The sequence below is a fragment of the Larimichthys crocea genome, chromosome XVIII (genome assembly GCF_000972845.2).
Source record: "Larimichthys crocea isolate SSNF chromosome XVIII, L_crocea_2.0, whole genome shotgun sequence".
In the NCBI taxonomy this organism is placed as follows: domain Eukaryota; kingdom Metazoa; phylum Chordata; class Actinopteri; family Sciaenidae; genus Larimichthys; species Larimichthys crocea.
Window position 1 is genome coordinate 4964813 of NC_040028.1, and position 24239 is coordinate 4989051.

At 43.3% G+C, this 24239-nt stretch overlaps 2 protein-coding genes across 2 annotated transcripts; one reads left to right on the plus strand and one right to left on the minus strand.

The window, feature by feature from the left end:
- Positions 1-12: 12 nt before the first annotated feature.
- Positions 13-12795, minus strand: vtcn1 (V-set domain containing T cell activation inhibitor 1). The gene is made up of 5 exons (XM_027291247.1): positions 12620-12795; positions 11868-11932; positions 2565-2921; positions 1841-2092; positions 13-543 (listed from the first exon to the last, which is right to left on the minus strand). Exons 1-5 carry the CDS (start codon positions 12649-12651, stop codon positions 428-430), a joined length of 822 nt encoding a protein of 273 aa, XP_027147048.1. The 5' UTR covers positions 12652-12795; the 3' UTR covers positions 13-427.
- A 4099-nt stretch (positions 12796-16894) lies between these two features.
- On the plus strand, positions 16895-20826 carry LOC109139086 (NLR family CARD domain-containing protein 3). The gene is made up of 4 exons (XM_027291084.1): positions 16895-16975; positions 17451-17543; positions 18531-18766; positions 19028-20826. Coding segments are annotated over exons 3-4 (1800 nt in total). The 5' UTR covers positions 16895-16975; positions 17451-17543; positions 18531-18765.
- The last annotated feature ends 3413 nt before the right edge of the window (positions 20827-24239 follow it).

Here is a 24239-nt window from a genome sequence, read left to right on the forward strand (position 1 = left end):
AAATTATAAAACCCACTCAAGACCCCTGGGCTACTTAGCTAGCTGGAATGTTGACAGGTTCTCAACTTTTAACTGGCCGAGTCTTGCTCAACTGTTTATTGGAGCACAGAGCGAAATATCAGTCAGACAAACCTCCACAGTGGAAATGTGGAATTTAGAAATGTTTACTAAGAGAAGGGGGCCTAACATGACACATGCATCTGACAAAGTAAAAAGAAAATGTAAAACCTGACTGAGAAAATGCACTACACCAGTGGAATACTGTTTCACGGCAACAACACACTGTAATAACTTAGCCATATAATGTCAAGTTCAGAAATTAATACTCATTACTTTCTCAAATTCAGAAAAAAAAATTGCACTGAATACATCACATGCACACACATGCAGAGTCACAACTAGATGGAGATCAGATAATAGATAATAATTAGATCAGATAATAGATGCAGAGGGCAATACTGGTCGTAGTAATCAGGTAAGTTGAGGCCAGCAGGGATGATGCAGTGCTGTAGGTGAAGTATGTGCTCCATGAAACATTAGAGCCTGGAAAAAATGAAAGAAAATTCAAATCATTCTTTTTTCCAAATGTAATATGGGTAATATGTTCTATGAAGACTTTTGTAGGTATTCATGATGAATTATAATGCATTCATAATGACTACACTCATAAACACATAATGCTTTCTGATGCTCTATATCATCAGTTATAAATCATTATAGTGGTGGCTATGAATTATAACTTCAAGAGTCTTATAGATGCTCTTGATTAGCTAGAGGCTGACTGATGGGGCTTATAACACATTATAACAACCTATACTCACCTATACACACCCCTCAACAATCATCTGCTGTAGCAGTCAAAGCAGTGTCATAAGTTATTATTGTTATTAATCAGAAGTGATTATTATGTAAGAAGCCAAAATGCAGAATTAAAAATAAAATCTGTCTGATTTAGAAATGAAACCTAAACATACAAAACCTAAATTATATATCTAAAGTAAGAAATATACAAAACGTTTTTGTTAAGCTTTATTTTCACTGTGGGATGAAAGACACATCCACAACCCCCTCAATCCATAAAGACATAATACGCATACTTCCCTGCTGTTTTTTTATGACACCTCACATCCTTTTTAGGGAGGACACCAGAAAAAAAGATGCGGTGTGGAATGCCATTGCAGGAGTCAAAGAGACTACAGCCGGCAATATCGCGCAATTATGTGTGAATTTGCGAGATCTTGCCATTCTCGCAATGCTCTGTGACTGGCGGAGACGCACCTGAGCACATCACAATGGCGGAGTACGCAGTCGTTTTGGAGTGGAGGCGTTCTGCAGCCGTTCTGCATGTAGTGTATTTTATGGGTTAGGGTGCATTCACACCAGAGCTGTTTGAGTTCACTTTGTTAAGACAGGTGTGAAAAGTCATCTAAACTCTGGTCTGCCTGAAAACGTGGGTCTTGGTTCCTTTGCAAGCAAACCGGGCACGAACAGAGCTTGTAATTTGTGTTTACATAAACATAAAGACAGTTTACCTGACCTTGGAAAACGCTGCCAAGGTTGCCAGGAACAAGTGTCTTGAGGTTGTAATTCATTTTCTAATGTTTCATGACTATTGACATAGTGCATCAGAAAGCATTATGTGTGTTTAAGTGTGGTCATAAAGCATTATGAATGCATTAAAGTTTACCATGAATGCATAATACAAAATAGATGTAATATTAATGTTTTAACGTTTTTGCTTTTTAAAAATATATCTGTTATTCTATGTTTTTTACAGGTACAATTAATGACACATCAACAGAGAGATTTTGAAATTGAAGATATTCTGGTTAAACAATACCTGTTATAGTTGCCTGAGAAATGGAGATCAACAGGTTATTTTCAATGCTACAGGTGTAGGTGCCACTGTTGTTGACTGGTTGCAACGTGCTGACTACACTGAATATTCCTGTGGAGCTTTCTGTTAAGATATTATTTCCCAGCAGGACTTTCCCATCATAGTCCGACCATGTCACGTTTGGTTTAGGGAACCACCAGCTCGCGTGAGTGGCCAGGATGCCTTGGAGGAGTGTAAATGTGGGTGCTGAAAAGGCTGAGACAATAAAAGTGGTAAGTAAAAAAATTGTGAATCTATGCTACATAACATAACCCTGTGAAGTAGTCTCAACTAGTAGACTTACCGCATAAGTGTTTAAACATGCGTAAACATTAGATGAGTTGGTTATAACATGCTATAATGTAGATTGTATGCAGATCTAGGTACATTTTAAAGTGTTTAGTAATGTGTATATCTGTTCATCTGTGTAAACATAATGATTAATGATGATAGCTAATGAATTACTGATAGTAAAACACAGTTGTTATATCAAATATATTAGAATTGTTAAGAATTACTAAACATTACATTGTACTACTATACAACACTTATCAGCGGGCATGCTTAGGAAACACTGAAAATGAATGAGATTCATGTAGGGTCACCCTATGTCTCTCATGTTCAACAGCATCGCAATGAGAGATTTTCAAAGCAAACAAAGTGAAACTGGAAAGACGAGTCATCTTACCTGCTGTTCGAAGGTAAATGTTGACCTCTCCAGTTCCCTCAGAGTAGCTGATGCTGCAGGTATACTCCCCCCTGTCACTATTTCGCACACCCTTCAGCAGCAGAGATGCATTCCCTGTCATTAACTTATCAAGGAAGGGCAGAGTTCTCCCTTTAAACTGTGAATTCTGGTCTGTAAGATCCGGAGCTCCATTCTGATACTTGTAAACAAGTCCTGCCAGGTTTGCCTTCTTCCAGGTGACTGAAATGTCATTGACTGCTTGGTGATTATTTTTGTTAAGATAGCAACTGAGTAGCACATCATCACTGAGGTTGCCAATGGGCGATGTGTTGGTGCTCTGTACCCTGCTGCCAGCTCCTATGGGATAGGGACATAGGCTCAGACATATAATAAAGAATATATACAGATGATTAGCTTTCAGAATGGTCATGCTATACATACATACATACATACATACATACATACATACATACATACATACATAGGGCTTGTGTAGGACCCAAATGCAGCACAACAGCAAGGGATACTTAGTAATGTTCCTAATTGAGAAACTCACAGCAGGCGATATGGCAGGTGAGAGAGAGGGAATAAGTCTTGAGTTCAATCGGAGAGTCTGTGGCAATGAACTGGAGCAGGGGGACAGACTGCCCGGGGAAACCTCCAAACAGCCAGGGAAACAGGCAGACAGACACCAGAAACACTGAGGCAGAACTCGTGGTCAGGGACGAAAAGCTGAGGTGATTGACGAGCAGGTCAAAGGCAGGCAGGGTCGGCAACGGGAGATCAGTCCGGACAAAAGTGCTGGAAAGACTTGCATGACGCGAAGAACCCCTCGTCCTCAGATGAAGAGTCCACAGAGGACGATGGCGGGTCCACCTCGCTAGGGCCGGGGATGGGTGGGGCACCAGAGGCGCTCAGGCGGGGGTTATCAGTGGACGGGCGTATCCTGGAGGGCTGGTCCGGGTGCTGCCGGTGGAAGTCAGTAATGAGCTGAGGGTCAAGGATCTAGCTGGCGGGGACCCACGACCTCTCCTCTGGACCATATCGCTCCCAGTCAACCAGGTACTGGATGCCCCTCCCACGGCGACGAGAGCGGATAAGCCGTCGAACCGTGTAGGCTGGGTCTCCATTGATAAGGCGAGGTGGCGGAGGAGTCTGGGTAGCAGGAATCAAGGGACTCTCCAGAACCGGCTTGATTTTTGAGACATGGAATGTGGGGTGTACTCGCATGGACCTGGGAAGCTTGAGGCGGACTGCAGCAGGTGTGATGACCTTCTGAATTTCGTAGGGGCCGATGAACTTGGGTGCCAGTTTTTCGAGTCGACCCGGAGTGGTAGGTCCCGGGTTGACAACCACACCTTCTGTCCCACTTGATAAGCAGGAGCCGAGGTGCGGCGACGATTGGCCAAGGCTCTGTAACGGCCCACCGACCGCAGGAGAGTGGATCTGGCCTGGGACCAGGTGCGGCGACACCGGCGGATGAAGCCTGTACAGAGGGGCAGAAACCTCCTCTCCTGGGCTGGAATAGGGGTGGCTGGTATCCATAAGCACACTGAAAAGGGGAGAGACCAGTGGAGGAGCTAAGGAGTGGGTTATGGGCATATTCTACCCAGAGCAACTGCTGCGACCAGGAAGTGGGGTGACTGGAGACCATACACCGGAGAGCCCCTCCATCTCCTGGTTTTTCCGCTCTGTCTGGCCGTTAGATTGAGGATGAAACCCGGATGACAGGCTGGCCGTGCCCCGATGAGAGAGCAGAACTCTCTCCAAAAAAACGAGGAGAACTGCGGTCCTCGGTCAGAGACCAAATCGACTGGAAGACCATGGAGCCGGAATATGTGCTGGAGACCAGTTCAGCAGTCTCTTTGGCTGAAGGGAGCTTGGGCAGGGGAATGAAGTGGGCCATCTTGCTAAACCGGTCTACCACGGTAAGGATAGTGGTGTGTCCTAGAGATGGTGGTAGACCGGTCACAAAGTCCAGAGATATGTGGGACCAGGGACGATGGGGAACTGGAAGCGGGAGCAGGTGACCAGCAGGAGCCTGGTGGGGATTTGTTCCGGTTGCAGACAGGGCAGGCCTTGACAAACCCCTGGGTGTCCAGGTCCAGGGAGTCCCACCAGAATCGGCGCTGAAGAACCTCCTTGGTCCTCTGGATCCCTGGATGGCAGGTGAGGTTGTGTTGTGGGCCCACTGGAGCACCTCAGAACGGAGGTGGGCGCGGACGAAGAGCCGGTTGGGAGGACAGCGCTGGGACCTGGTTGCTCCTCCAGCGCCGTCCTAACTCTCTCCTCAATCCCCCATGTAATGGCGGCGGCCAGGCGAGCAGAGGGAAGGATGGTGTCCCTGCCGTGGAAACCTCTTCCTTCAGGAACTGGCGGGAGAGGGCGTCAGGCTTAACGTTGCGGGTTCCCGGGCGATAGGAGAGAGTGAAATTGAATCGGGTGAGAAAGAGGGACCAGCGGGCCTGCCTGGAGTTCAGTCTTCTGGCTGACCTGATGTATTCTAGGTTCTTGTGGTCCGTCCATACGAGAAATGGTTGTTCGGCCCCCTCCAGCCAGTGACGCCACTCGTCCAGTGCCAATTTGACCGCCAGAAGCTCCCGTTCCAATGTCATAGTTCATTTCTGCGGGAGTCAGGCGTCGAGAGAAAAAGGCGCAGGGGTGGAGCTTCTGGTCATCAGTAGCCACTGAGACGGACAGCCCCCACCCCGACATCAGAGGCGTCTACTTCCCCCACGAACTGTCTCTTGGGGTCGGGCATACGCCGGATAGGCGCAGAGGTGAAGCGATTCTTGAGGGTCTGGAAGGCATCTGTGGCGGCGGAGGACCAGCTGAAGGGGGCTTTGGAAGAGGTGAGAGCTGTGAGAGGGGCTGCCACCGTGCTGTATCCCCGAATGAAACGACGGTAAAAATTGGCGAACCCCAGGAATCTTTTGTAGCTGCTTCCGGGAGTCAGGAACAGGCCAGGCGGCACGGCTGAGACCTTGGCTGGATCCATCTGGATGCTCCCCTGGCCGACCATGTATCCAAGAAGGAGACTGATGGAGCATGGAACTCGCATTCTCTGCCTTACAAAACAGCGAGTTTTCCAGGAGCCGTTGAGAAACCCCCTGAACATGGTGGATGTGGTCCTCCTTGGCCTTGGAGAAAATTAGAATATCATCCAAGTAGACGAAGACATGCTTGTTAAGCATGTCCCGGAGCACGTCGTTGGCCAGAGCCTGGAAGACGGCGGGGGCGTTGGTGAGGCCAAAGGGCATCACCAGGTATTCATAGTGTCCAGTATGTGGTTGAATGCTGTCTTTCACTCGTCGCCCTCCCGAATTGCACCAGGTGGAGGCGTTGCGGGGTCCAGTTTGGTGAAGTGGTAGCCCCCTCCAGGAGTTCAAAGGCAGACGAGATGAGGGGGAGGGGGATACCGATTCTTCACCGTTTGTCGTTGAGGCCTCGGTAGTCGATGCAGGGCCTCAATGATTTGTCCTTCTTCTCGACAAAAAAGAACCCCGCTCCAGCAGGGGGAGGATGACGGACGGTGATGCCAGCCGCCAGGAGTCGTTATGTAGTCCTCCATGGCCTTCCTCTCTGGTGCGGACAGGGAGTTAGACGACCTCGGGGAGGACTGGTGCCGGGTAGAAGATCTCATGGCACAGTCTTGGACGGTGTGGAGGCAAAGAGGTCGCCTTCGCCTTGCTGAAAACCTCCCTGAAATCGTGGTACTCTGGCGGGACCCCCATCAGATCAGGAGCCAACGTGGTGCAGGGCCTGGACTGAGGGCGGAGGCCTGCTTGAGACAGACTTGGTGACAGGCCGAGCTCCAGCCCAGAATGGCTCCCGTCGCCCAGTCTATGTGGGGATTGTGGCGCCGGAGCCAGGGATATCCCAAAATGAGTGGGATACGCGGAGAGTCCAGATGTGAAACGTGATAGTTTCTGGTGGTTGCCGGAGAGAAGCATCTGCACTGGAACAGTCTGATGAGTGACGGTCCCCAGCAGGTGACCGTCCAGGGCGTTGGCGGGGACAGGCTGAGGCAGCGGAACCTTTTCTATCTCCAACTGCTGGGCCAGCTCTTCATTTATAATGGAGACGTCGGCGCCAGAGTCAATGAAGACGGCAAGGGAGTGGGAGCCCCCTGATAGCAGCAGGCGACCATGGCAGAGGGGGCATTTCCTGAGGGACAGTTCAGAGGTCGGACTCACCAGTACATCCCTCGCTACTGGTGAGACTGGCTTTTTTCTGGACACCTGGGACGAAGTGTCCTCTTGTCCACAGTACAGACATAGGTTGTGTCTTTGCGATGCTGGCGTTCCTCTGGTGACTGAGTGGTTCTGCCAACTGCCTAGGTTCTGAATCTCCCCTCTGAGGTTCAGGCCGGGAAGAGGGTACCTCTGGTACTGCACGGAACTGGGAAGGAAGGGATGCCCCAACCGTCCTCGCCGTCTCTCTCTCCCACCTGGCCTGGATGCGCCGGTCACCCGCCGTGTGGTTCGATGAGCTCATCCAAGTGGCAGGGAGATCATTGACCCACCGCTCGTCCTTAACATACTCCTAAGCCCCTGTAGGTAGGCGTCGCACTGGGCCTCGGTGTTCCATTTACTCTGGCGAGCCCTGGTGCGAAAGTCAATAGAGTAGTCAGCCACGGAGCGGTCCCCCTGGTGGAGGTTCAGGAGACCGCCCATAGCATCTGGACCTGGGAAGGTGGGCCAAAAACCTTTCGGAGCTCAGCAGCGAAGTCTCTGAAGGAGCTGCAGCAGGAGTTTGACGTTCCCATTCAGCGGTTCCCCACAGGCGGGCCCTCCCCGTGAGGTGATTAATGGTGAACGCCACTTTGGCCTCCTCGAGGCAAATGTGTGTGGCTGGCGGGCGAACAGGATTGAGCAGTTCGTAATAAACGGATTACAGACCTCTGGGTTCCCGCATAACGTTCCGGAGCCCCAACTCGGGGTTCAGAAACTGGACCAGGTGGCGTTGGTTGGTACGGCAGCAGGCGCTGTTGCAGGTACGTTCTGGACCATATTCTGTGAGAGCACAGTGTGAGCTGCTGGATCTGTGAAGCTAATGCCGCTAATGTCTGCTCCTGGTTAGCGGCAGCCTGTTGTTGAGTGACGGTAGCCTGGCGTACCTCGGCTGCGGTGGAAGCAACCAATGCCTCGTGTCGCTGGAGAATGTTATCCACCCTCTCCAGGCGTAGCTCTGGCGAAGCGGTGTGTGCTGGATCCATGCTTTGGCCAGATTGTACTGAAACGGGCTTGTGTAGGACCCAAATGCAGCACAACAGCAAGGGATACTTAGTAATGTTCCTAATTGAGAAACTCACAGCAGGCGATATGGCAGGTGAGAGAGAGGGAATAAGTCCTGGTTCCAATCGGAGAGTCTGTGGCAACGAACTGGAGCAGGGGGACAGACTGCCCGGGGAAACCTCCAAACAGCCAGGGAAACAGGCAGACAGACACCAGAAACACTGAGGCGAAACTCGTGGTCGGGGACGAAAAGCTGAGGTGTTACCGGGGCAGAGACAGACGGCAGGTCAAAGGCAGGCAGGGTCGGCAACGGGAGATCAGTCCGGACAAAAGTGCTGGAAAGACTTGCATGACGCGAAGAACAATCTGGCAAAGAGTGTCTGGAGGTTGGTGCTTAAATACAGGGTTGATTACTATGAGGAGCAGGTGAGGAGGGCGGGAGAAACCATGGTGACTGATGAGGAGGCGAGGCTGACAGGTGAGTGGAAAGTTACTGGGTGCAGGTAAGAGGAAAAGCAGGCAGGGGACCGGAGTGGATTGTGACAATATATAATATATATATATATCTATATATATATATATATATATATATATATTATATATAATATATTATATATTATATATATATATTATGTTCTATTTTTCTATTCTATCTAATTAAATAAATTAATCCTTCATGGTTATCAGGGAGGATTCATGACTAACTGATAAGATTTCTTACCAGAATGTGCATCTATCTGAGTGTTAATTTAAAAGGTAAAATATGTAAGACTGGACACCGCAACTCAAATTTAAAACATTGCAGAGTAGTCTCCCTCCTCCCCAGACTGCAGCTAACACAGGTTGTCAGATTGAAGACACTGAACCTCCATGAGGCCAAAACAAGCACAACAAGGTTTATTTCATGAAGCAGCTTCTACGTCTGAGTCTGACTTCAGTCTGTGCTGCAAAATAATGAGAAGAAGTTTAATTTGCTTTGTGTCCGTATGTTTGAGAGAGAGGGAGACACACACACACACACACACACACACACACACACACACACAGGGAGAAAGAGAGAAATATGTCACTTTCTAATTATTTGACAGCGGTTAAGTCCAGCATAAATAAACCCCTCTAGACCAATGATTCTTAACCATGGGGCCCTGAGAAACACCCAGAGGCCAGCAAACTTTCAGTTTTGGGACCGCATAAGTTAGCAATTGAAAACACCAGAGATATAACTGTTATCCATGAGACACACAGTCACAATACAGCTTCCCACTACTTGGTGGCAGTAAAGCAGAAGAAGATACTCAGCCAGCAAAAGTTATGGAGAAGTTGTGGTGGGAATTCCAGTTCTTTTTAGCGAACTGGATCATTTGACTCAGCTCACCAAGAAGAGCTGGCTCTTTCGACTCCCAAGACTCCCAAGACTCCCAAAAGGCTCTTCATGTTACTATACCTTTTATAATTCAGCCAAATTTAGAGCTGTTTTTTTAAAGATATATTTTTGGCCTTTTCAAACTTTATTCGATAGAGACAGCTGAAGAGTGACAGGAATGTGGTCAGAGAGAGAGATGGGGAATGACATGCGGGAAAGAGCCACAAGTCGGATTCGAACCCTGGGCTTCTGCAGCAAGGACTGAGCCTTTGCACATGGGGTAGCTGCTTTACAACTGAGCTAAACACCGGCCTGAATTTAGTTTTGACTTATGATTCATTTGTGTACATGTATATCACGTAAATTATTCAATACATCCCTTGTACTGAAGTATTCAAAAGTAAAAATTACATTTTCTAATATCAATAAATTGCTGTAGCCCCCTGTTCGCTCAACGCATCTGTCAATGAGCTCTGCTATGCTGGAACCCCACCCCTCCCTACTTGGTGGTATGATCCTTGTCTATCCTCATGTGATTGGTTGCACAGCACACATGTGACTTTGAGTCATTGCATGCATGGACCACCTAATGCGCACTGTATTACACTATACATTTTTTTTTTTTTTTTTTTTTAAATGGCTCGCAGATGAGAGCCGGCTCCCATCGTTCACTTAAAAAGAGCAGGCTCTTTGAACCAGCTTGTTCGCGACTGTCACATCACTAGTAGTTAAAACAAAAAAAAATGAAGACGTAAGTGGTGCCAACCCCCAATGGACCGTTGGGACTATTGTCATTGTTCTTTTGTCACAGATATGAAGAGCAACTTCTAGTTCTGCCATGCATGCTCAAGCCTTTTCTGATAAACTGAATAGTCCTAGTTACTGCTAAGAAGAATATGACTGTTGGTTAGAGACACTGATGTTTGACAGCTTTAGGAATGTTCACAAACTGGCTGTGGGTTAGCAAAGAGTAAACAAATAGTGTGTTCATTTAACACGGGAATCAACAAAGAAGAACCTGAAGTTATGAAAAAACACTCGTGTCAGGCTCATTACCACAAAAATTACTAATATTTAGCTTTCACTCCAGCAAAAAATGTAGGGACTTTCAAAAAATATGATGAATAAAAAAATGTAACAAAAGCATGGCACCAGACCTAGCCTGTTCAGCGTCTTGTTGTATTTGCAGGTTTACATACACATGATAAATAAATGTCCGTGTGATGATCACATTCTATCATGTCATTTATTTGACATGGCTTTTGCTTGTTAAACTGTAAGTGGATTTGATTTAGTTATTGAATACAAATCAAAGAGTGAGATCAATTAGTTAAACCAGTACAGTGTTAATATTTGAATGGGCCACTTTGTACCTGAAAAGTTGGGCCCCGAGGTCAAAAAGGCTAAGAACCCCTGCTCTAACAACTGTTCTGGTAACTTTGAGAAAAAAAAAATCTGTGAATTTCGAGCTAAAAGTCTCTGTGACTCTCCTTACAGACTCTACGGTTCACTTTCCCTGAGAAAGCAGCCTCCTTCTTGGGCAGTAAGAGCCGAGTAGGACCCGCTGTTTACCGATGATGATTACGTGACGTGATTTCAATACTTGAACTCAGTGACTTTATAACTTTCCACAGCAGTGTTGTAGGTAGTGTCTTTGGAAACTTTATGAGGGAAATAATTGATGAGTTTATACGTGGAAAAGTCACCATTACCTGGCTAGTACTCCATACCGACACTACGGTGAACTCTGCACCTGCAGTGAGAGCCGGGTAACACAATCTTACAGCATCCACGAGATTAAAAAGAGAGGGACGATGATGGTGGTAAGATTCACAGATTCACATTCCTTTTGGGCGTCTTTATCTTAAAATCATAGCCAATATTTGCTGTGTCTGCTCATGGAGCTTCTCAGGCCGGGCAGAATCTAACGTTCACTCCTTTGATCCACTTTATTTGCTTCCATGGCTGCCTATACTGTAGTAATTTATCAAGAAGCTTATATTTTAATAGAGCATGTTTCCTTAATCTCTGATGAGGTATCCACTTCCACTGACTCTAGACAGGGCCTTTCAAGTGTTGTTTCTCCTTTACATTTGGAAGGCAAGGATGACGTGAGGAGATTGCAATGCAGCGGTTACACTACTAGATGCATCTAAAACCTACACACTGGACCTTTTGAGTAGAAATCCCCGGCTCCTCCAATCTGCATGTTGAAGTGTCGTTGGGCAAGATACTGAACCCCAAATTACTCCCAAAGGCTGCGCCATTGGTGTGTGAATGCGTATGAATGGTTAACTCCTAAAACTGATGAGCCAGTGGTGCTTTACATGGCATGCCAATGCCATCAGTGTATGAATGTGTGTGTGAATAGGTGAATGAGATATGTAGTGTAAAAGCACTTTGAATGGTTGGAAGACTAGAAAGGCACTACAAGTACAGTCCATTTACCATTTACCGATAACTGATCATTCCAATTGAACCCAGAACCTAACCCTACTATCTGTGATCAAATCTTTGTCAAGTACGGTATGTCTGCACTGAATAAAAACAAGAATCTGGAAGGAACAAGCAGTGTGGGTATTTTTTAACCAGCAAAACACTCCCCATTGACATCTATACAAAAATATTAAACATGACTTTCCATGTATCCCCTCAGGCCCCGCAAAGCCATAGTTAATGATCAAAATGATCCACAGGTCTTACCTGAGAAGGCCAAGGCCAAGATGAGGATGATGAAGGCTGCAAATATGACGATAAGGATAATCATGCTACACACAAAGAGAAACACAAACACAGCAAAGTGTAAAGGCAACAGACACACTGCTGACTTAACATCAACTTGCAGTTGTTCACAGCAACCAAGAGATGAAGCTGATTTAGAAAACTGTACTGTAGACACCCAGCAGTGGAAGAACTACTACCAATACAACAATCTCACAATGTCAGAAGTAGATGCTTTGCATTAAACATGTACTTAATCAAAAGTACAGTATTATTAGCACATTGCACTTAAGCATAGCTAGCATTATATGTTACATTATTATTATAGACCGTTACTGATTTATCAATGTGTAGGTAGCATTTTATTATTGCAGCTGGTTGAGGTGGATCTACTACTTGTAACTTCTTTAAATGAAGTCTGGTCATTTACTCCTGTGATTACCAGCCTTGGGGACTATTCTATAGTCCTTGCCTTTTGTGATATTAGATAAGTTAAACCTCAGACAAGGGTCGACATAGCATTTCGTTTAATAATCTGAAATCTTAAAAAGTCAACAGTACCCATAGCTGTCATATAGTTAAAAGTAAAATATTCTTCTCCCGAAACCTATTCTAGCAGTTATAAAGTAGTATAATACTCAGGAAAGGTACAAGTTTTACCACTCTAGACACCTGTATGTTTTCAGAATTGAATCACCATCATTAGAGAACACATTCAAACAGTATAAACATACGTGTAGAAGATGATCTGTCCAAGGGAAGCCATGGCTGCTGTCAAAGATTCTTGAGAACAAAGTATCTGAGCCTGACACTTTAGTCAGAGGTCCAGTCATGCCATTCGTCCTAAATATCCACCATTTTACCAAAAATCATTCATACACATACTCTACTGTCAAACTGACTTCTTCTACTTCCACAGACAGACTGCTGTTTTTCCTATTTGGTCTCCTTAACAGCGCAACACCATAAGTAAATATTACCTTTAAGGCGTGTGCTTCATACTTAACGGGTTGCCTCAGTGGCTCATTATCTTATCAAAATAAAGGTACATGCTTTTAATTTCCAAGCTAAAGGGACTATAATTCAGCAATCTGTTTTCCAGATTGACATTTTATATGTTTACTATACTGTAATAAATGTGATTCTTTTTTTTTTATTCTGATTTCTTTTTTTTTCTCCTGTTGATAAATAATTAACTGCTGCTGGTTAATATTAAGTACCCGGCAGCAGTTTAATCAAGGTGGAGTAAATTTCCAAGCCTCAGAAACAGCTGCATTCTAGCAGTTTTAAATAAAACCTTCTTGAATCAAGTCCATTTTTACAATCATCATTATTATTTATTATTATAGCATGAAAGTCAGTTATATTGGGGTGCACCACACGTCTCTCTCTGCATCACACATTGTAGAGAGCAAACTACCAGTTTACCAAGTAGTACTTTACAAAGGTGACAACCAAGCATACAATTAAGAAAGATTAATATATGTTCTGTCAAATGTGTCCTTGAAATCCTTCTATTTTAAGGGGAAAAGTTCAAGACAGCGAATGAATTTGATGTTTCAGAAGGTGTAGGAACCCTGTACAAAAAAAGTTAAGAAAGAATAATCACAATGACAGAAACACTGTTCAATAATGTCAATGATGTAAAGCTGTGCTTGCCCAAAAATACTGTATGTGCTAGCCTTTAAAAAATCCACAATAAAATCTGACTTTATCCAGACCACTGCCTCTTGGCAGGAGATAGGAGACAGACGCCTGATTAATAGAACCATACCACCATCTGGTGGTATCAACTGGGTAAAACCACAAAGTAGTATGTCTATAATTGTTGTTTTAATTATTATTACATGATGGTGTCCATGATGTCTGTCTGTTTGCAGGTGTTGATCCGTGTGGAGGCCCACATGCAGGCTGGAACTTACACCTACAAGCCGCCCCTCCCATACACGTTTTTTTTTTTTTTTCCCCCTGTTCTCTGGGTGAACCTAATGTTCAAATATATTTGTGTAACCAAAAACCTTGAAAAATCATGTTTACAAATACCTTGGACATCCAAAACCGTACAGCTCCTGGTGGTTCTGTGGGCTATCTGTGACAGCAGCTTCATCTATGTTCAAACTGGAATTTACAAGTTTGAAATGTGCTTTATCGGCACAATCTCTGAGGACACTATAGATTTCCCCAGCTCCTGTAAGAACAGCGCCTCGGCATGAGATGGAGACCAGACTGTTCTTTTTTCAGTCACTCACATATCAAGACTGACACTTTATATAAGCATAGACATTTGTGAAAAGGTGCCCAACTCACAAGACACTACTTATACTGGCACCTTCATTCTTTGAGTCTCAGGTCTGTTGCTCAGTGATATTTGAGCTGATGCTCTCCTACCCCTGCTGTCTGCACAGCTGCTTTCTGGTATGTACTGTATATAGATGCACAACGTGGATTTTTAATTGAAGTGTGGAGTCTGTTTGACATTCATGCCCTTCACAGACACCTGTGGCCTGGCCTCTGTTCTCCCAGTCTCCACTGACTCTACACAAGACTGCTGTTTTGTTTCTCTCTTAGTTTCTCTTTATATTTTTCTCTCTGTGTTTTGTCTCTTGTTTCTTTAATTGCTTTGTTTCTACGCTTTTGTCTCTTATTTTATCTCTTTATAGCTTTGCCTTATCTCTGTTTAGTTTGTTTTGATGTTTTCTCTCTTTTTTCATGCAAGTTTTAAAGTTGTGCTTCATTAGTTTTGTAAATTGTTTTAATTAATTTAATTTGGTTTTTTTTAATGTAAATAAAACTTAGATTGATATGAGATCATGTCTGTTACCGTGTATTAAAGAACCTGTGTGATCTTTAAGCTCCAGCAGGTTAAACTGTTCCTGTTAATATTTATCTAAAAATTACATCTTTGTCCTCATGTCATATCTCGCCCTCATCTTGTGACTCTTGAACAAACCTGTTTTTTTTGTTTGCTGTGTTCTGAGCTCAAGTCACGTCAGGTGAAGAGGTACATATGTGAATGTGCATATATGATATGTATATATAAAGAGACAGTGTTTCGCCAAGGGCCATGGTGTTACATGAAACATAAAAAAATAGGGCAGACAGGACTACATTAAAGTGCACACACAACACAAAATACTAAAAGGGCTACATTAGGTGCAGAATATGTTTAGACAAAACCAATTTTACTGTTTTCTATTACCTCAACTTGAAATTGAACAAACCTTTGACATGAAGACAAATTATTTTCCATCTTCCTCTTGGTATCTGTGACAGCTGTCAGTCATCTAGAAAAGCTGTAATCTGGGGGCGGTGTTTAGCTTTAGTTTAGTGTTTAGGTAGAGCAGGCGCCCCATGTGCGAAGGCTCGGTCCTTGCTGCGGAGGCCCTGGGTTCAAGTCCAACCTGTGGCTCTTTCCCGCGTGTCATTCCCCGTCTCTCTCTCTCTCTCCCCGCATTCCTGTCACTCTTGTAATCTGTAATCTGATTTAAGAGCACTACAAACTTTTAAACCTCCTAATGACTGACAGTCGTTTGTGTATTTAAAGCCTCCTAAATAGCTTTCATTTTTATTCATACATCCAAAGCTGCCCAGCTCACGACAGTACTTCCATTAGCACAGACCAAAGAGAAGAAAATAAACAGGTCAATGTATCCATGATGTGTCAAAAAGCGTGTAACATAAAATTTAAATGTACAGTGTCTGAAAAATATTACTTATCTTGCTTATACATTAGTAAATATTTTCATTATAGGTAAACATGCACTGTAATCTACACTGTATAATTTAACACAGACTGTAATGTCCTGCAGACATTAGTCCGATTCAGAAATTTGACACACACAAAAAAATCGGTACAAAGGTATATCGGTACAAAGAATCATTATTATTTTTTACCTATTCCCTATAAGTCTGTAAAAAAAAAAAACCCAAAAAAACAAAAAAAAACAACAACATTAAGTTAATTTAAAGCACTTAAAAAAAAATATTTGTTAAAGACAAGAGTTATAATGTTATAATATTATGTCATTTCTTGAAAATGAAAGTGATCCAGGTGCATAACAACTGGTCCCTCCGGTTCTTATGCATCTGGATCACCTGAAAGTGAAAGAGTTCAGTCAGTTTGTTCAGACTGAGTCGACAGAGCAGAAGGCAGGGTGAGTGTGAATCCAACATTTTTATTATTTTACTGTCAAAATATGAGTCGGTTTTCTCTCTGTGTACTGTAGAGCAGTGATTCTCAACTGGTGGGTCGCGACCCAAAAGTGGGTCGCGGACCCGTTCTCCAGGGGGTCCGCGGCCTTTGCTGGGAAAAAAAATGTTAAGAACAAAATCCTGTGCTTTTATTGAAGTGGATTTTTTATGCCGCGGAGTGCCGTCTTATCACCGGCCTTGTAATGTTAATAGACACCCACCAAAACTGCACCATCTTTTCATTAAATAAATTTGAGAAGTTGAAAATTTCCTCATTTGGGTCACCGGCCAGGGACGACTGGCATACCGTGCATTTGCCCGGTGGGCCGACGTGCTTTTGGGCCGATAAGTCCGATATTTATATGTAACGAGTAGATCACACACCCCAAACACACACCTGGCGCTTAGCGATGGACAATGTGGGCCGCGTAGGAGGGGGGGGGGGGCTGGTTAGGCTAGGGCGCACGGCGGCATCAACTGCGCACGAGCAAAAAGTTCGCCTCGGGGGGGGGGGGTGGGGGGGGGGTGCGGCTGTCTGGTCACGGCTTGTCCTTTAGGGGTGATGGTGGGTCCCGAAGGCCAGACCAGTTGAGAACCACTGCTGTAGAGGAAAGAAATGTTTGAATGAACTCAACAGTTTGATTCATCTGTCCACTCAAAGACATGATGGCTGAACAATTCACATTAAACCTGCTGTAACCAAGAAAACAAGCAGAGATTTTGACCAGATGGAGCTCTGAATAGTATAATACTGTTTACTGTGTGTGTGTGTGTGTGTGTGTGTGTGTGTGTGTGTGTGTGTGTGTGTGTAAGATGAGTGTTTGTGTGGACGAAAAGAAGGACCGTTCCAGAAATGCTTCTCCAAACTTCAGTAATGAACCTGGACCCTCAGACACAAAGTAAGGGATCTGCTACTAACTTATTTGACTAATTCTCAGTTACCTCTGTCGATCTGGTGACTAAAATCTAACAAACTTTTAGATTTCTCACTATCTGTGTCAACTGTTCTTCATCTAGATAAGCTGTAATCTGAACTAAAGCACTAATACAAACTTTTAAGCCTCCCAATGATTGACAGCAGTTTGCTGGATGCCATTTAGGAAGTTCTAAATACAGAGAATTTATCATAAGAATCAGAAAAACGCTTATTGCCAAGTGTGATTTATTCAGATACAAGGAATCTGTTCTGGTTAAATTGGTGCATAACAAACATTCTCTAAAGATATAAGAAAAATTAAGAACAAGTATTTAAAATATGAACAATATAAATATATATAAAGGAGAGCAGTACAGATGAGCGAAAGTTACAGTACCAGGACTCATGTAATCTGAATGAAAACATGTTGGTGTTTGCTCTCTGTCTGTCGTACTCAGCTCTGCAGAGTCTCAAGGATCCAGCTGTCCATCTATTAGGAGTAAGAGTCTTCCGCCAGACTTCGGTAATGAACATGGACACTCGGACACAAAGTAAGTGACAGCTTTCACTCTAAACTGACCTGATGAAGATGATACATACAAAATGCTAAAAGATTTCTGATGCCGAACTATGAGTGCAGATACTGTTTCAAACTAAAATGGATCTTATTTCTTTCTTTTGCAAAACACTTGAGAATTTTAGAATTGACATTTTTTCCTCTAATGTTGAAGTCGCTGTAAATATTTGTAACTATTTAAAATCTAAAAGAATCGTGTTTGATTCATTTTCTCAGATTCATCCTCCAAAAGATTTAGTTGGTGTTGCTCTACCTCAGATCATCTGTTAGGATCCTCCAGATGCATTCTGAATCACTTCATATCACAACTGAGCAACAGCTGATGAAGAAGTCACTTTTAGAAAAGCTTTGCTCACCTTGATTCTGTTTGTCAATGCTTGATGAGTTTACTCTTTAAATGACATCTTATATAAAATATAGTGTTTCCCCAGGAAAACAGACAGTCTGTCAATGGCAGATTGACAATAATATTAATCTATAATAATATTAACATTAATATTTATATTAATAGAGTTTAAATATAAATATTGAAACATCACTAAACCAGTTTTTGCAGATCAGTAATTTCTCACTTTATTTTGCATACATAATGTGTGTCTTTTTAGAGATGTTCATGTTCTGTTCAGTGATTTGTGCTGTTATGGTGATAGAAAATGACACTCAGTAAACCTTAGTAAAGTCAGTCTGTGCTGATCTGAAGGAATGTGGCTGATTCATCTGCTGATATGTTGATAAATCCACAGCTGAGAATGTCACGCCAGAGCACTGTGCCATTACGCAGGACTGAGTCTGTGTTCATAACAATGCAGATCTCTAAATATTTAATTAGATAGACAATTAGAAAAAAACTGTTAATTGATGTTTCTGAAAGCAGAAAAAAATTGAAACATAACAGACATCTTCATTAAAGATTGAAAAACAAGCAACAAATCATTTGAGTTATAAAGAAATGTTTTCACAGAGAGACGAAGAGGAGTCATGTTTCTGTGGAGGAGCAGCTGTCCTGCTGTACTTTGTGTCAGGAAGACCTGAAGGATCCAGTCTCTACCAGCTGTGGACACTGGTTCTGCAGACAGTGCATCACCTCATACTGGGACCAGTCAGCTTCATCAGGAGACTCTTCCTGTCCCCAATGTGGAGAAAGATCCAGAACAAGACCTGGACTGCAGCCAGCCAGCCAGACCACCGCTGTACAAAGTAAGACTGTACATCTTAAAATGTAACCTGCTGCATATTTTTATATGGAAACAAACCAACAACTACAGGAACCAGTTTTAAATATTACATGGAGGAAGGAACAGCCACAATGAGCTGCTCTGCTGTCAAACACATACACCAACACAAAGTCAGAGGCTGAGAGAGGAAGATGCATTTCTGACGTTCTGATGTTTTATTGGTAATGGTAAAATAATCAGTAGACTGACAGTTTGTATTTGTCTTAAACTTTTCTCTTTTTAGTGAGTGATGGTCTGCAGGAGGTTTTAGATGAACATAAGACCAGTCTGAAGGCGAGATATGAATGTGTGAATGAAGGAAGTGATGAAGCAGGGAGTGGAACACTCCTCAACAGGATCTTCACTGAGCTCTACATCACAGAGGGACAGAGTGAAGAAGTTAATACCCAACATGAGGTGAGGCAGCTTGAAACAGCTTCCAAGAGGGAGACCCTTCATGACACTCCGATCAAGTGCCACGACATCTTTAAAGATTTACCCGACCAACAGGGACGCATCAGAGTCGTTCTGACAAATGGCATCGCCGGCATTGGAAAAACCTTCTCAGTGCAGAAGTTCACTCTGGACTGGGCAGAGGGCTTGGAAAACCAAGATGTCAGTCTGGTGGTTCTGCTCTCGTTCAGGGAGCTCAACTTGATCAAAAACGAGCAGCACAGTCTTCTCACGCTGCTCCATGTTTTCCATCCAACATTGCAGAAGGTCACAGCAGAAGAGCTCGCTGTCTGTAAACTTCTGTTCATCTTTGACGGCCTAGATGAAAGCAGACTTTCACTGGATTTCAACAACAAAGAGGTCGTGTCTGATATCACACAGAAGTCATCAGTCAACGTGCTCTTGACAAACCTCATCAAGGGGAATATGCTTCCCTCGGCTCTCATCTGGATAACTTCCAGACCTGCTGCAGCCAGACAGGTCCCTGCTTCACATGTTGACAGGGTAACAGAAGTACGAGGCTTCACTGACGCTCAGAAGGAGGAGTACTTCAGGAAGAGCGTCAGTGATGAAGATCTGTCCAGCAGAATCACCTCACACATCAAGACCTCTAGGAGCCTTCATATCATGTGCCTGATCCCAGTCTTCTGCTGGATGACTGCTACAGTTCTAGACCACATGTTCGTTACAGACCAGAGGGGAGAGCTGCCCAAGACCCTGACTGACCTGTACTCACACTTCCTGCTGGTTCAGACAAAGAGGAAGAAGCAGAAATTTGATGAGGGACATGAGGCTAGTCCACAGGAGCTGATGGAGGCTGACAGGGAGATTCTTCTGAAGCTGGGGAGGCTGGCGTTTAAACAGCTGGAGAAAGGAAACATCATGTTCTACCAAGAAGACCTGGAGGAGTGTGGTCTTGATTTCACAGAGGCCTTAGTCCCAGAAATTTGTACAGAGATCTTCAAAAGAGAGAGTGTGATTTTGCAGAAAACACTCTACTGCTTTATTCATCTGAGCATTCAGGAGTTTCTGGCTGCAGTCTACATGCTCCACTGTTACACCAGCAAGAACACAGAGGTACTGAAGGACTTCCTGGGTCCAGTCTTTTTTTCCGTGGAGATGCCTTTGAATGTGTTCCTGAGGAAAGCCATGGAGAAATCCCTTGAAAGTAAAAATGGTCACCTGGATCTGTTTGTTCGCTTCCTTCATGGCCTGTCTCTGGAGTCCAACCAGAAACTCTTAGAAGGTCTTCTGGATCAGATGAACAACAGTCCAGAAATCATCCAGGGATCCATCAACAATCTGAAGATGATGACCAGTGATGATATCTCTCCTGACAGAAGCATCAACATCTTCCACTGTCTGATGGAGATGAATGACCGCTCAGTCTATCAGGAGATCCAAGAGTTCCTAAAATCAAAGGACAGATCAGAGAAGAAACTCTCTGAGATCCACTGCTCAGCTCTGGCCTACATCCTGCAGATATCAGAGGAGGTTCTGGATGAAGTTCACCTGGAAAAGTACAACACATCAGGCCAGGGACGACTAAGGCTGATTCCAGCTGTTAAGAACTGCAGAAAGGCCGTGTAAGTGTGATTAACATTATTAATCAGTACATTAGTAGTTTAGTTCTTCAGATATTTACACCATAAATTCTTATTATCATTAAGTGTTTGCACTACATTATATCTCAGTTGTATCTTGTCAGATGTATTTGAGCCGTTTCAACTGCTTGAGTGAGTGCACAAATGTAGATTTTTCAGTTGTTTGCATTTCATAGCTGCAGAGTTTTTCAACACAGTTATTTTTGGAGTCAGTTCATAGTGAGCATGGAGGAAACATTTCAAATGAGACATGTAAAAATAAACTGATTTTGATTTAATATCAGTGATTTAAACAGATTTGGATGGTTTTTTTCCTGACAGAAACTTTCCATCAGAATTGGGAAATGTCTTTCCCAGTTGTAACTGTTCACTTGTAAAAAATGTTTCTCTAATCAAGATGGCCTCATGTCAACTTTGTGGAGACAGACATGGGAGCCTAAATGTAGCTACATTTTGTCTCCCTTCATCTGCATGATTAAAGCAAAACAAAGAAAAATCTGCATACTGCAAGTATGAGAGAGAGTGATGAGAATGATTGTTTCACATCAAACACAGTGAGATAAGATGAGCTGAACCACTGATGTGGAGAAATCAAATGTAATCAAACTGTTCACTTTACGCATTTGATGTCAAAGTGTCCTTTTATAATAACATATTTTGTAATCTATGTGTCATGGCAGACTTTCTGGCTGTGGACTCTCACAGACTCACTGTGAAGTCGTGGCCTCAGCTCTAAAGTCCAACCCCTCCCATCTGAGAGACCTGTTCCTGAGCTACAACAACAAGCTACAGGATTCAGGAGTAAAGACACTGTCTGCTGGACTGAAGAGTCCAAATTGTAGACTGGAGACTCTGAGGTCAGTTCACTGACTGTAGTGCATGTAGTTTATTGTACATACTCAGTTCAAATACTTAACTCCTAGGCATCAGACTGTCAAATGTTGTTCACCCCGTGATTGTGTACACAGAACTGTGTGGATCCTTCTTGACAACAAAAATCTATAATATACCAGAAAACCATTTTACCAGTGGCTTTTCAGTGCCAACATCTGGGTAATTTATTCACTTTGAGTGTCACTACTCACTCTGTACAGCCTGTCCCTAAACAAAGAAAAGTGTCATTGGACAGCCTGATCAGATAATAAAGAAAAGAGTGATTGTGCTCAAGCTGTGTCAATCAACTCACCTGGCACTGCTGTCCTGAGCTCTCTCCCTCCTACAGCTGAATGCCAACCCAGACCCCCTCCACAATTATTATCCACAATAACACAAATTTTTAGAGAAAATCTAATTGATTAGGACATGGTAATGTTGAGCTACACATTTAAAACCTAAAACACATCTGACTGGATTATACACCGACCGGCCACATTTATTAGGTACACTCGATCCAATACAGCAACTCTGACATAAATTCTACTTTTATAAAGCTCAGTTTTTGTTTTTTTTTGTTTTGTTTTTTTTACATATGAGAGAGCTATAGTATACACCTCTCAATATAATGTAGTCCAGTTTAACACTACTGCAACCTACAACCTCAAATAGTTAAATAGAATATAATAGTGAAACAGTGTTAAGAAAAAATGAAAAATGATGAGCTTTGTAAAAGTAGAATTTAATTGGATCATATTGGATTGTAAGTCTATATAACAAAGTGGCCAGTTCATGTAAAGAGATTTTTATCTACATAATTTTTAATTTTTTCAGATTGTGGTGCTGCAGTTTGTCAGAGATCAGCTGTGCTTCTCTGGCCTCAGCTCTCAAGTCCAACCCCTCCCACCTGAGAGAGCTGGTCTTGAGTGGAAACAGCCTGTATGATTCAGGAGTGAAGCTGCTGTGTGATTTTCTGGAGAGTCCACACTGTAGACTGAAGAATCTGGGGTCAGACACCTTTTTTCCTACTTCTGTGCTGAGATTGGACTGTGGCATTTAAACCATGAGTATAAGAAAAAACATCATTGGATAATTCACTCTGAACCTCTTCAACTTTATTAGATTTCACATCATTTTTTAATAACACGAATACAATAAAGAAACAAATCGTATGTTTCAAACTGAACTACTTTCTAAACCTTCCTCAGCTCTGAACAGATTAAACATTGGATGGTTTTAAGCGGGACCATGTCTTCTAAAGTTACATCATTTATTCTTTTTTCAGATTGAGGCGCTGCAATTTATCAGAGATCAGCTGTGCTCATCTGGCCTCAGCTCTCAAGTCCAACCCCTCCCATCTGAGAGATATTGACCTGGGTGGAAATGAGCTGCAGGATTCAGGAGTGAAGCTGCTGTGTGTTTTTCTGGAGAGTCCATACTGCAGACTGGAGACTCTGAGGTCAGACACCCTTTTTTACTTTTAACTTTTATAATCCTAAAGCCTATTTTTTTTCTTCTGTGGTTTAGTACATTGACGAGAAATACATTTATTTCAACTAAACTTCGACAGTCAAACCTGCTTCAGTTCTGAAAAAATATTAAACATTGAATGACTTCAAGCAGAAATGTTGTCTTCTAAAGTTACATTACTTACTTTTACTCAGATTGTGGCGCTGCAGGTTGTCAGAGATCAGCTGTACTTCTCTGGCCTCAGCTCTGAAGTCCAACCCCTTCCATCTGAAAGAGCTGGACCTGAATGAAAACAGCCTGAAGGATTCAGCAATGAAGCAACTGTCTGATCTTGTGGACAGTCCACAGTATAGTCTGCAGACTCTGAGGTAAGTACAGGGCTGGAGTCAGTCCATGCTGGTTTCAGCAGTATTGTACTAAACTGTACTATTGTGCTTTGGTATCAAAGCATGGACCCAGTATCTCATATAAACCTCCAACCTTCAACAGGTGCTTTCACAGCGAGAGGAGAACAGTGACAGGTTTAAGGATTGAACTGAAAGACAGAGTAGTCAGCCAACCAGATGAGCCAGAAGCTCGTCGTGATCATGTGTTTGAGTTGATGTGAGGACAACTGTTGTGTTCAAAACAAGCCAATATAAAATATATTTCAAAAATCTGATCACAGCTGACAGGATTACAAGATGTTTAAAGGAAGTGTTCCTCATTCATCAAACTGTCACACCATTAAATCAAAGTGTTTTTTTCTCTCATTTCAACAATAAATAACTGCTCAGTTCATCTTTGTCACTGTTCTCAGATCAGTCTGACTGAAGCTTGCAAAGAACCATCATTACATGAAGTAACATTAAGTAATGTGGTCTTTATACAGACCAGAACCTCTGCTGAAATCCAGTTTTTACAGCTGAATATTAACGTGAGTAGTGAATGACTCTACATTCAGAGACTGTCAGCACTTTATTACCACTGTGTACTTAAGTGAAATCTGCAGTCAGTCACTCTGACATGTTAACATGAGAGCTGAAAGGAAGCTGGCTATGCTACAAACCCCTGCTG

Excerpts from the sequence above, each read along its gene's own strand:
- vtcn1 (XM_027291247.1), bottom strand. The coding sequence starts at position 12,651 with ATGGCTTCCCTTGGACAGATCATCTTCTACAC. Across the intron at positions 11,933-12,619 it reads GGACAGATCATCTTCTACAC|CATGATTATCCTTATCGTCA; the intron begins GTATGTTTATAC and ends CTTTGTGTGTAG. Across the intron at positions 2,093-2,564 it reads CATTTACCTTCGAACAGCAG|CCTTTTCAGCACCCACATTT; the intron begins GTAAGATGACTC and ends TTATTGTCTCAG.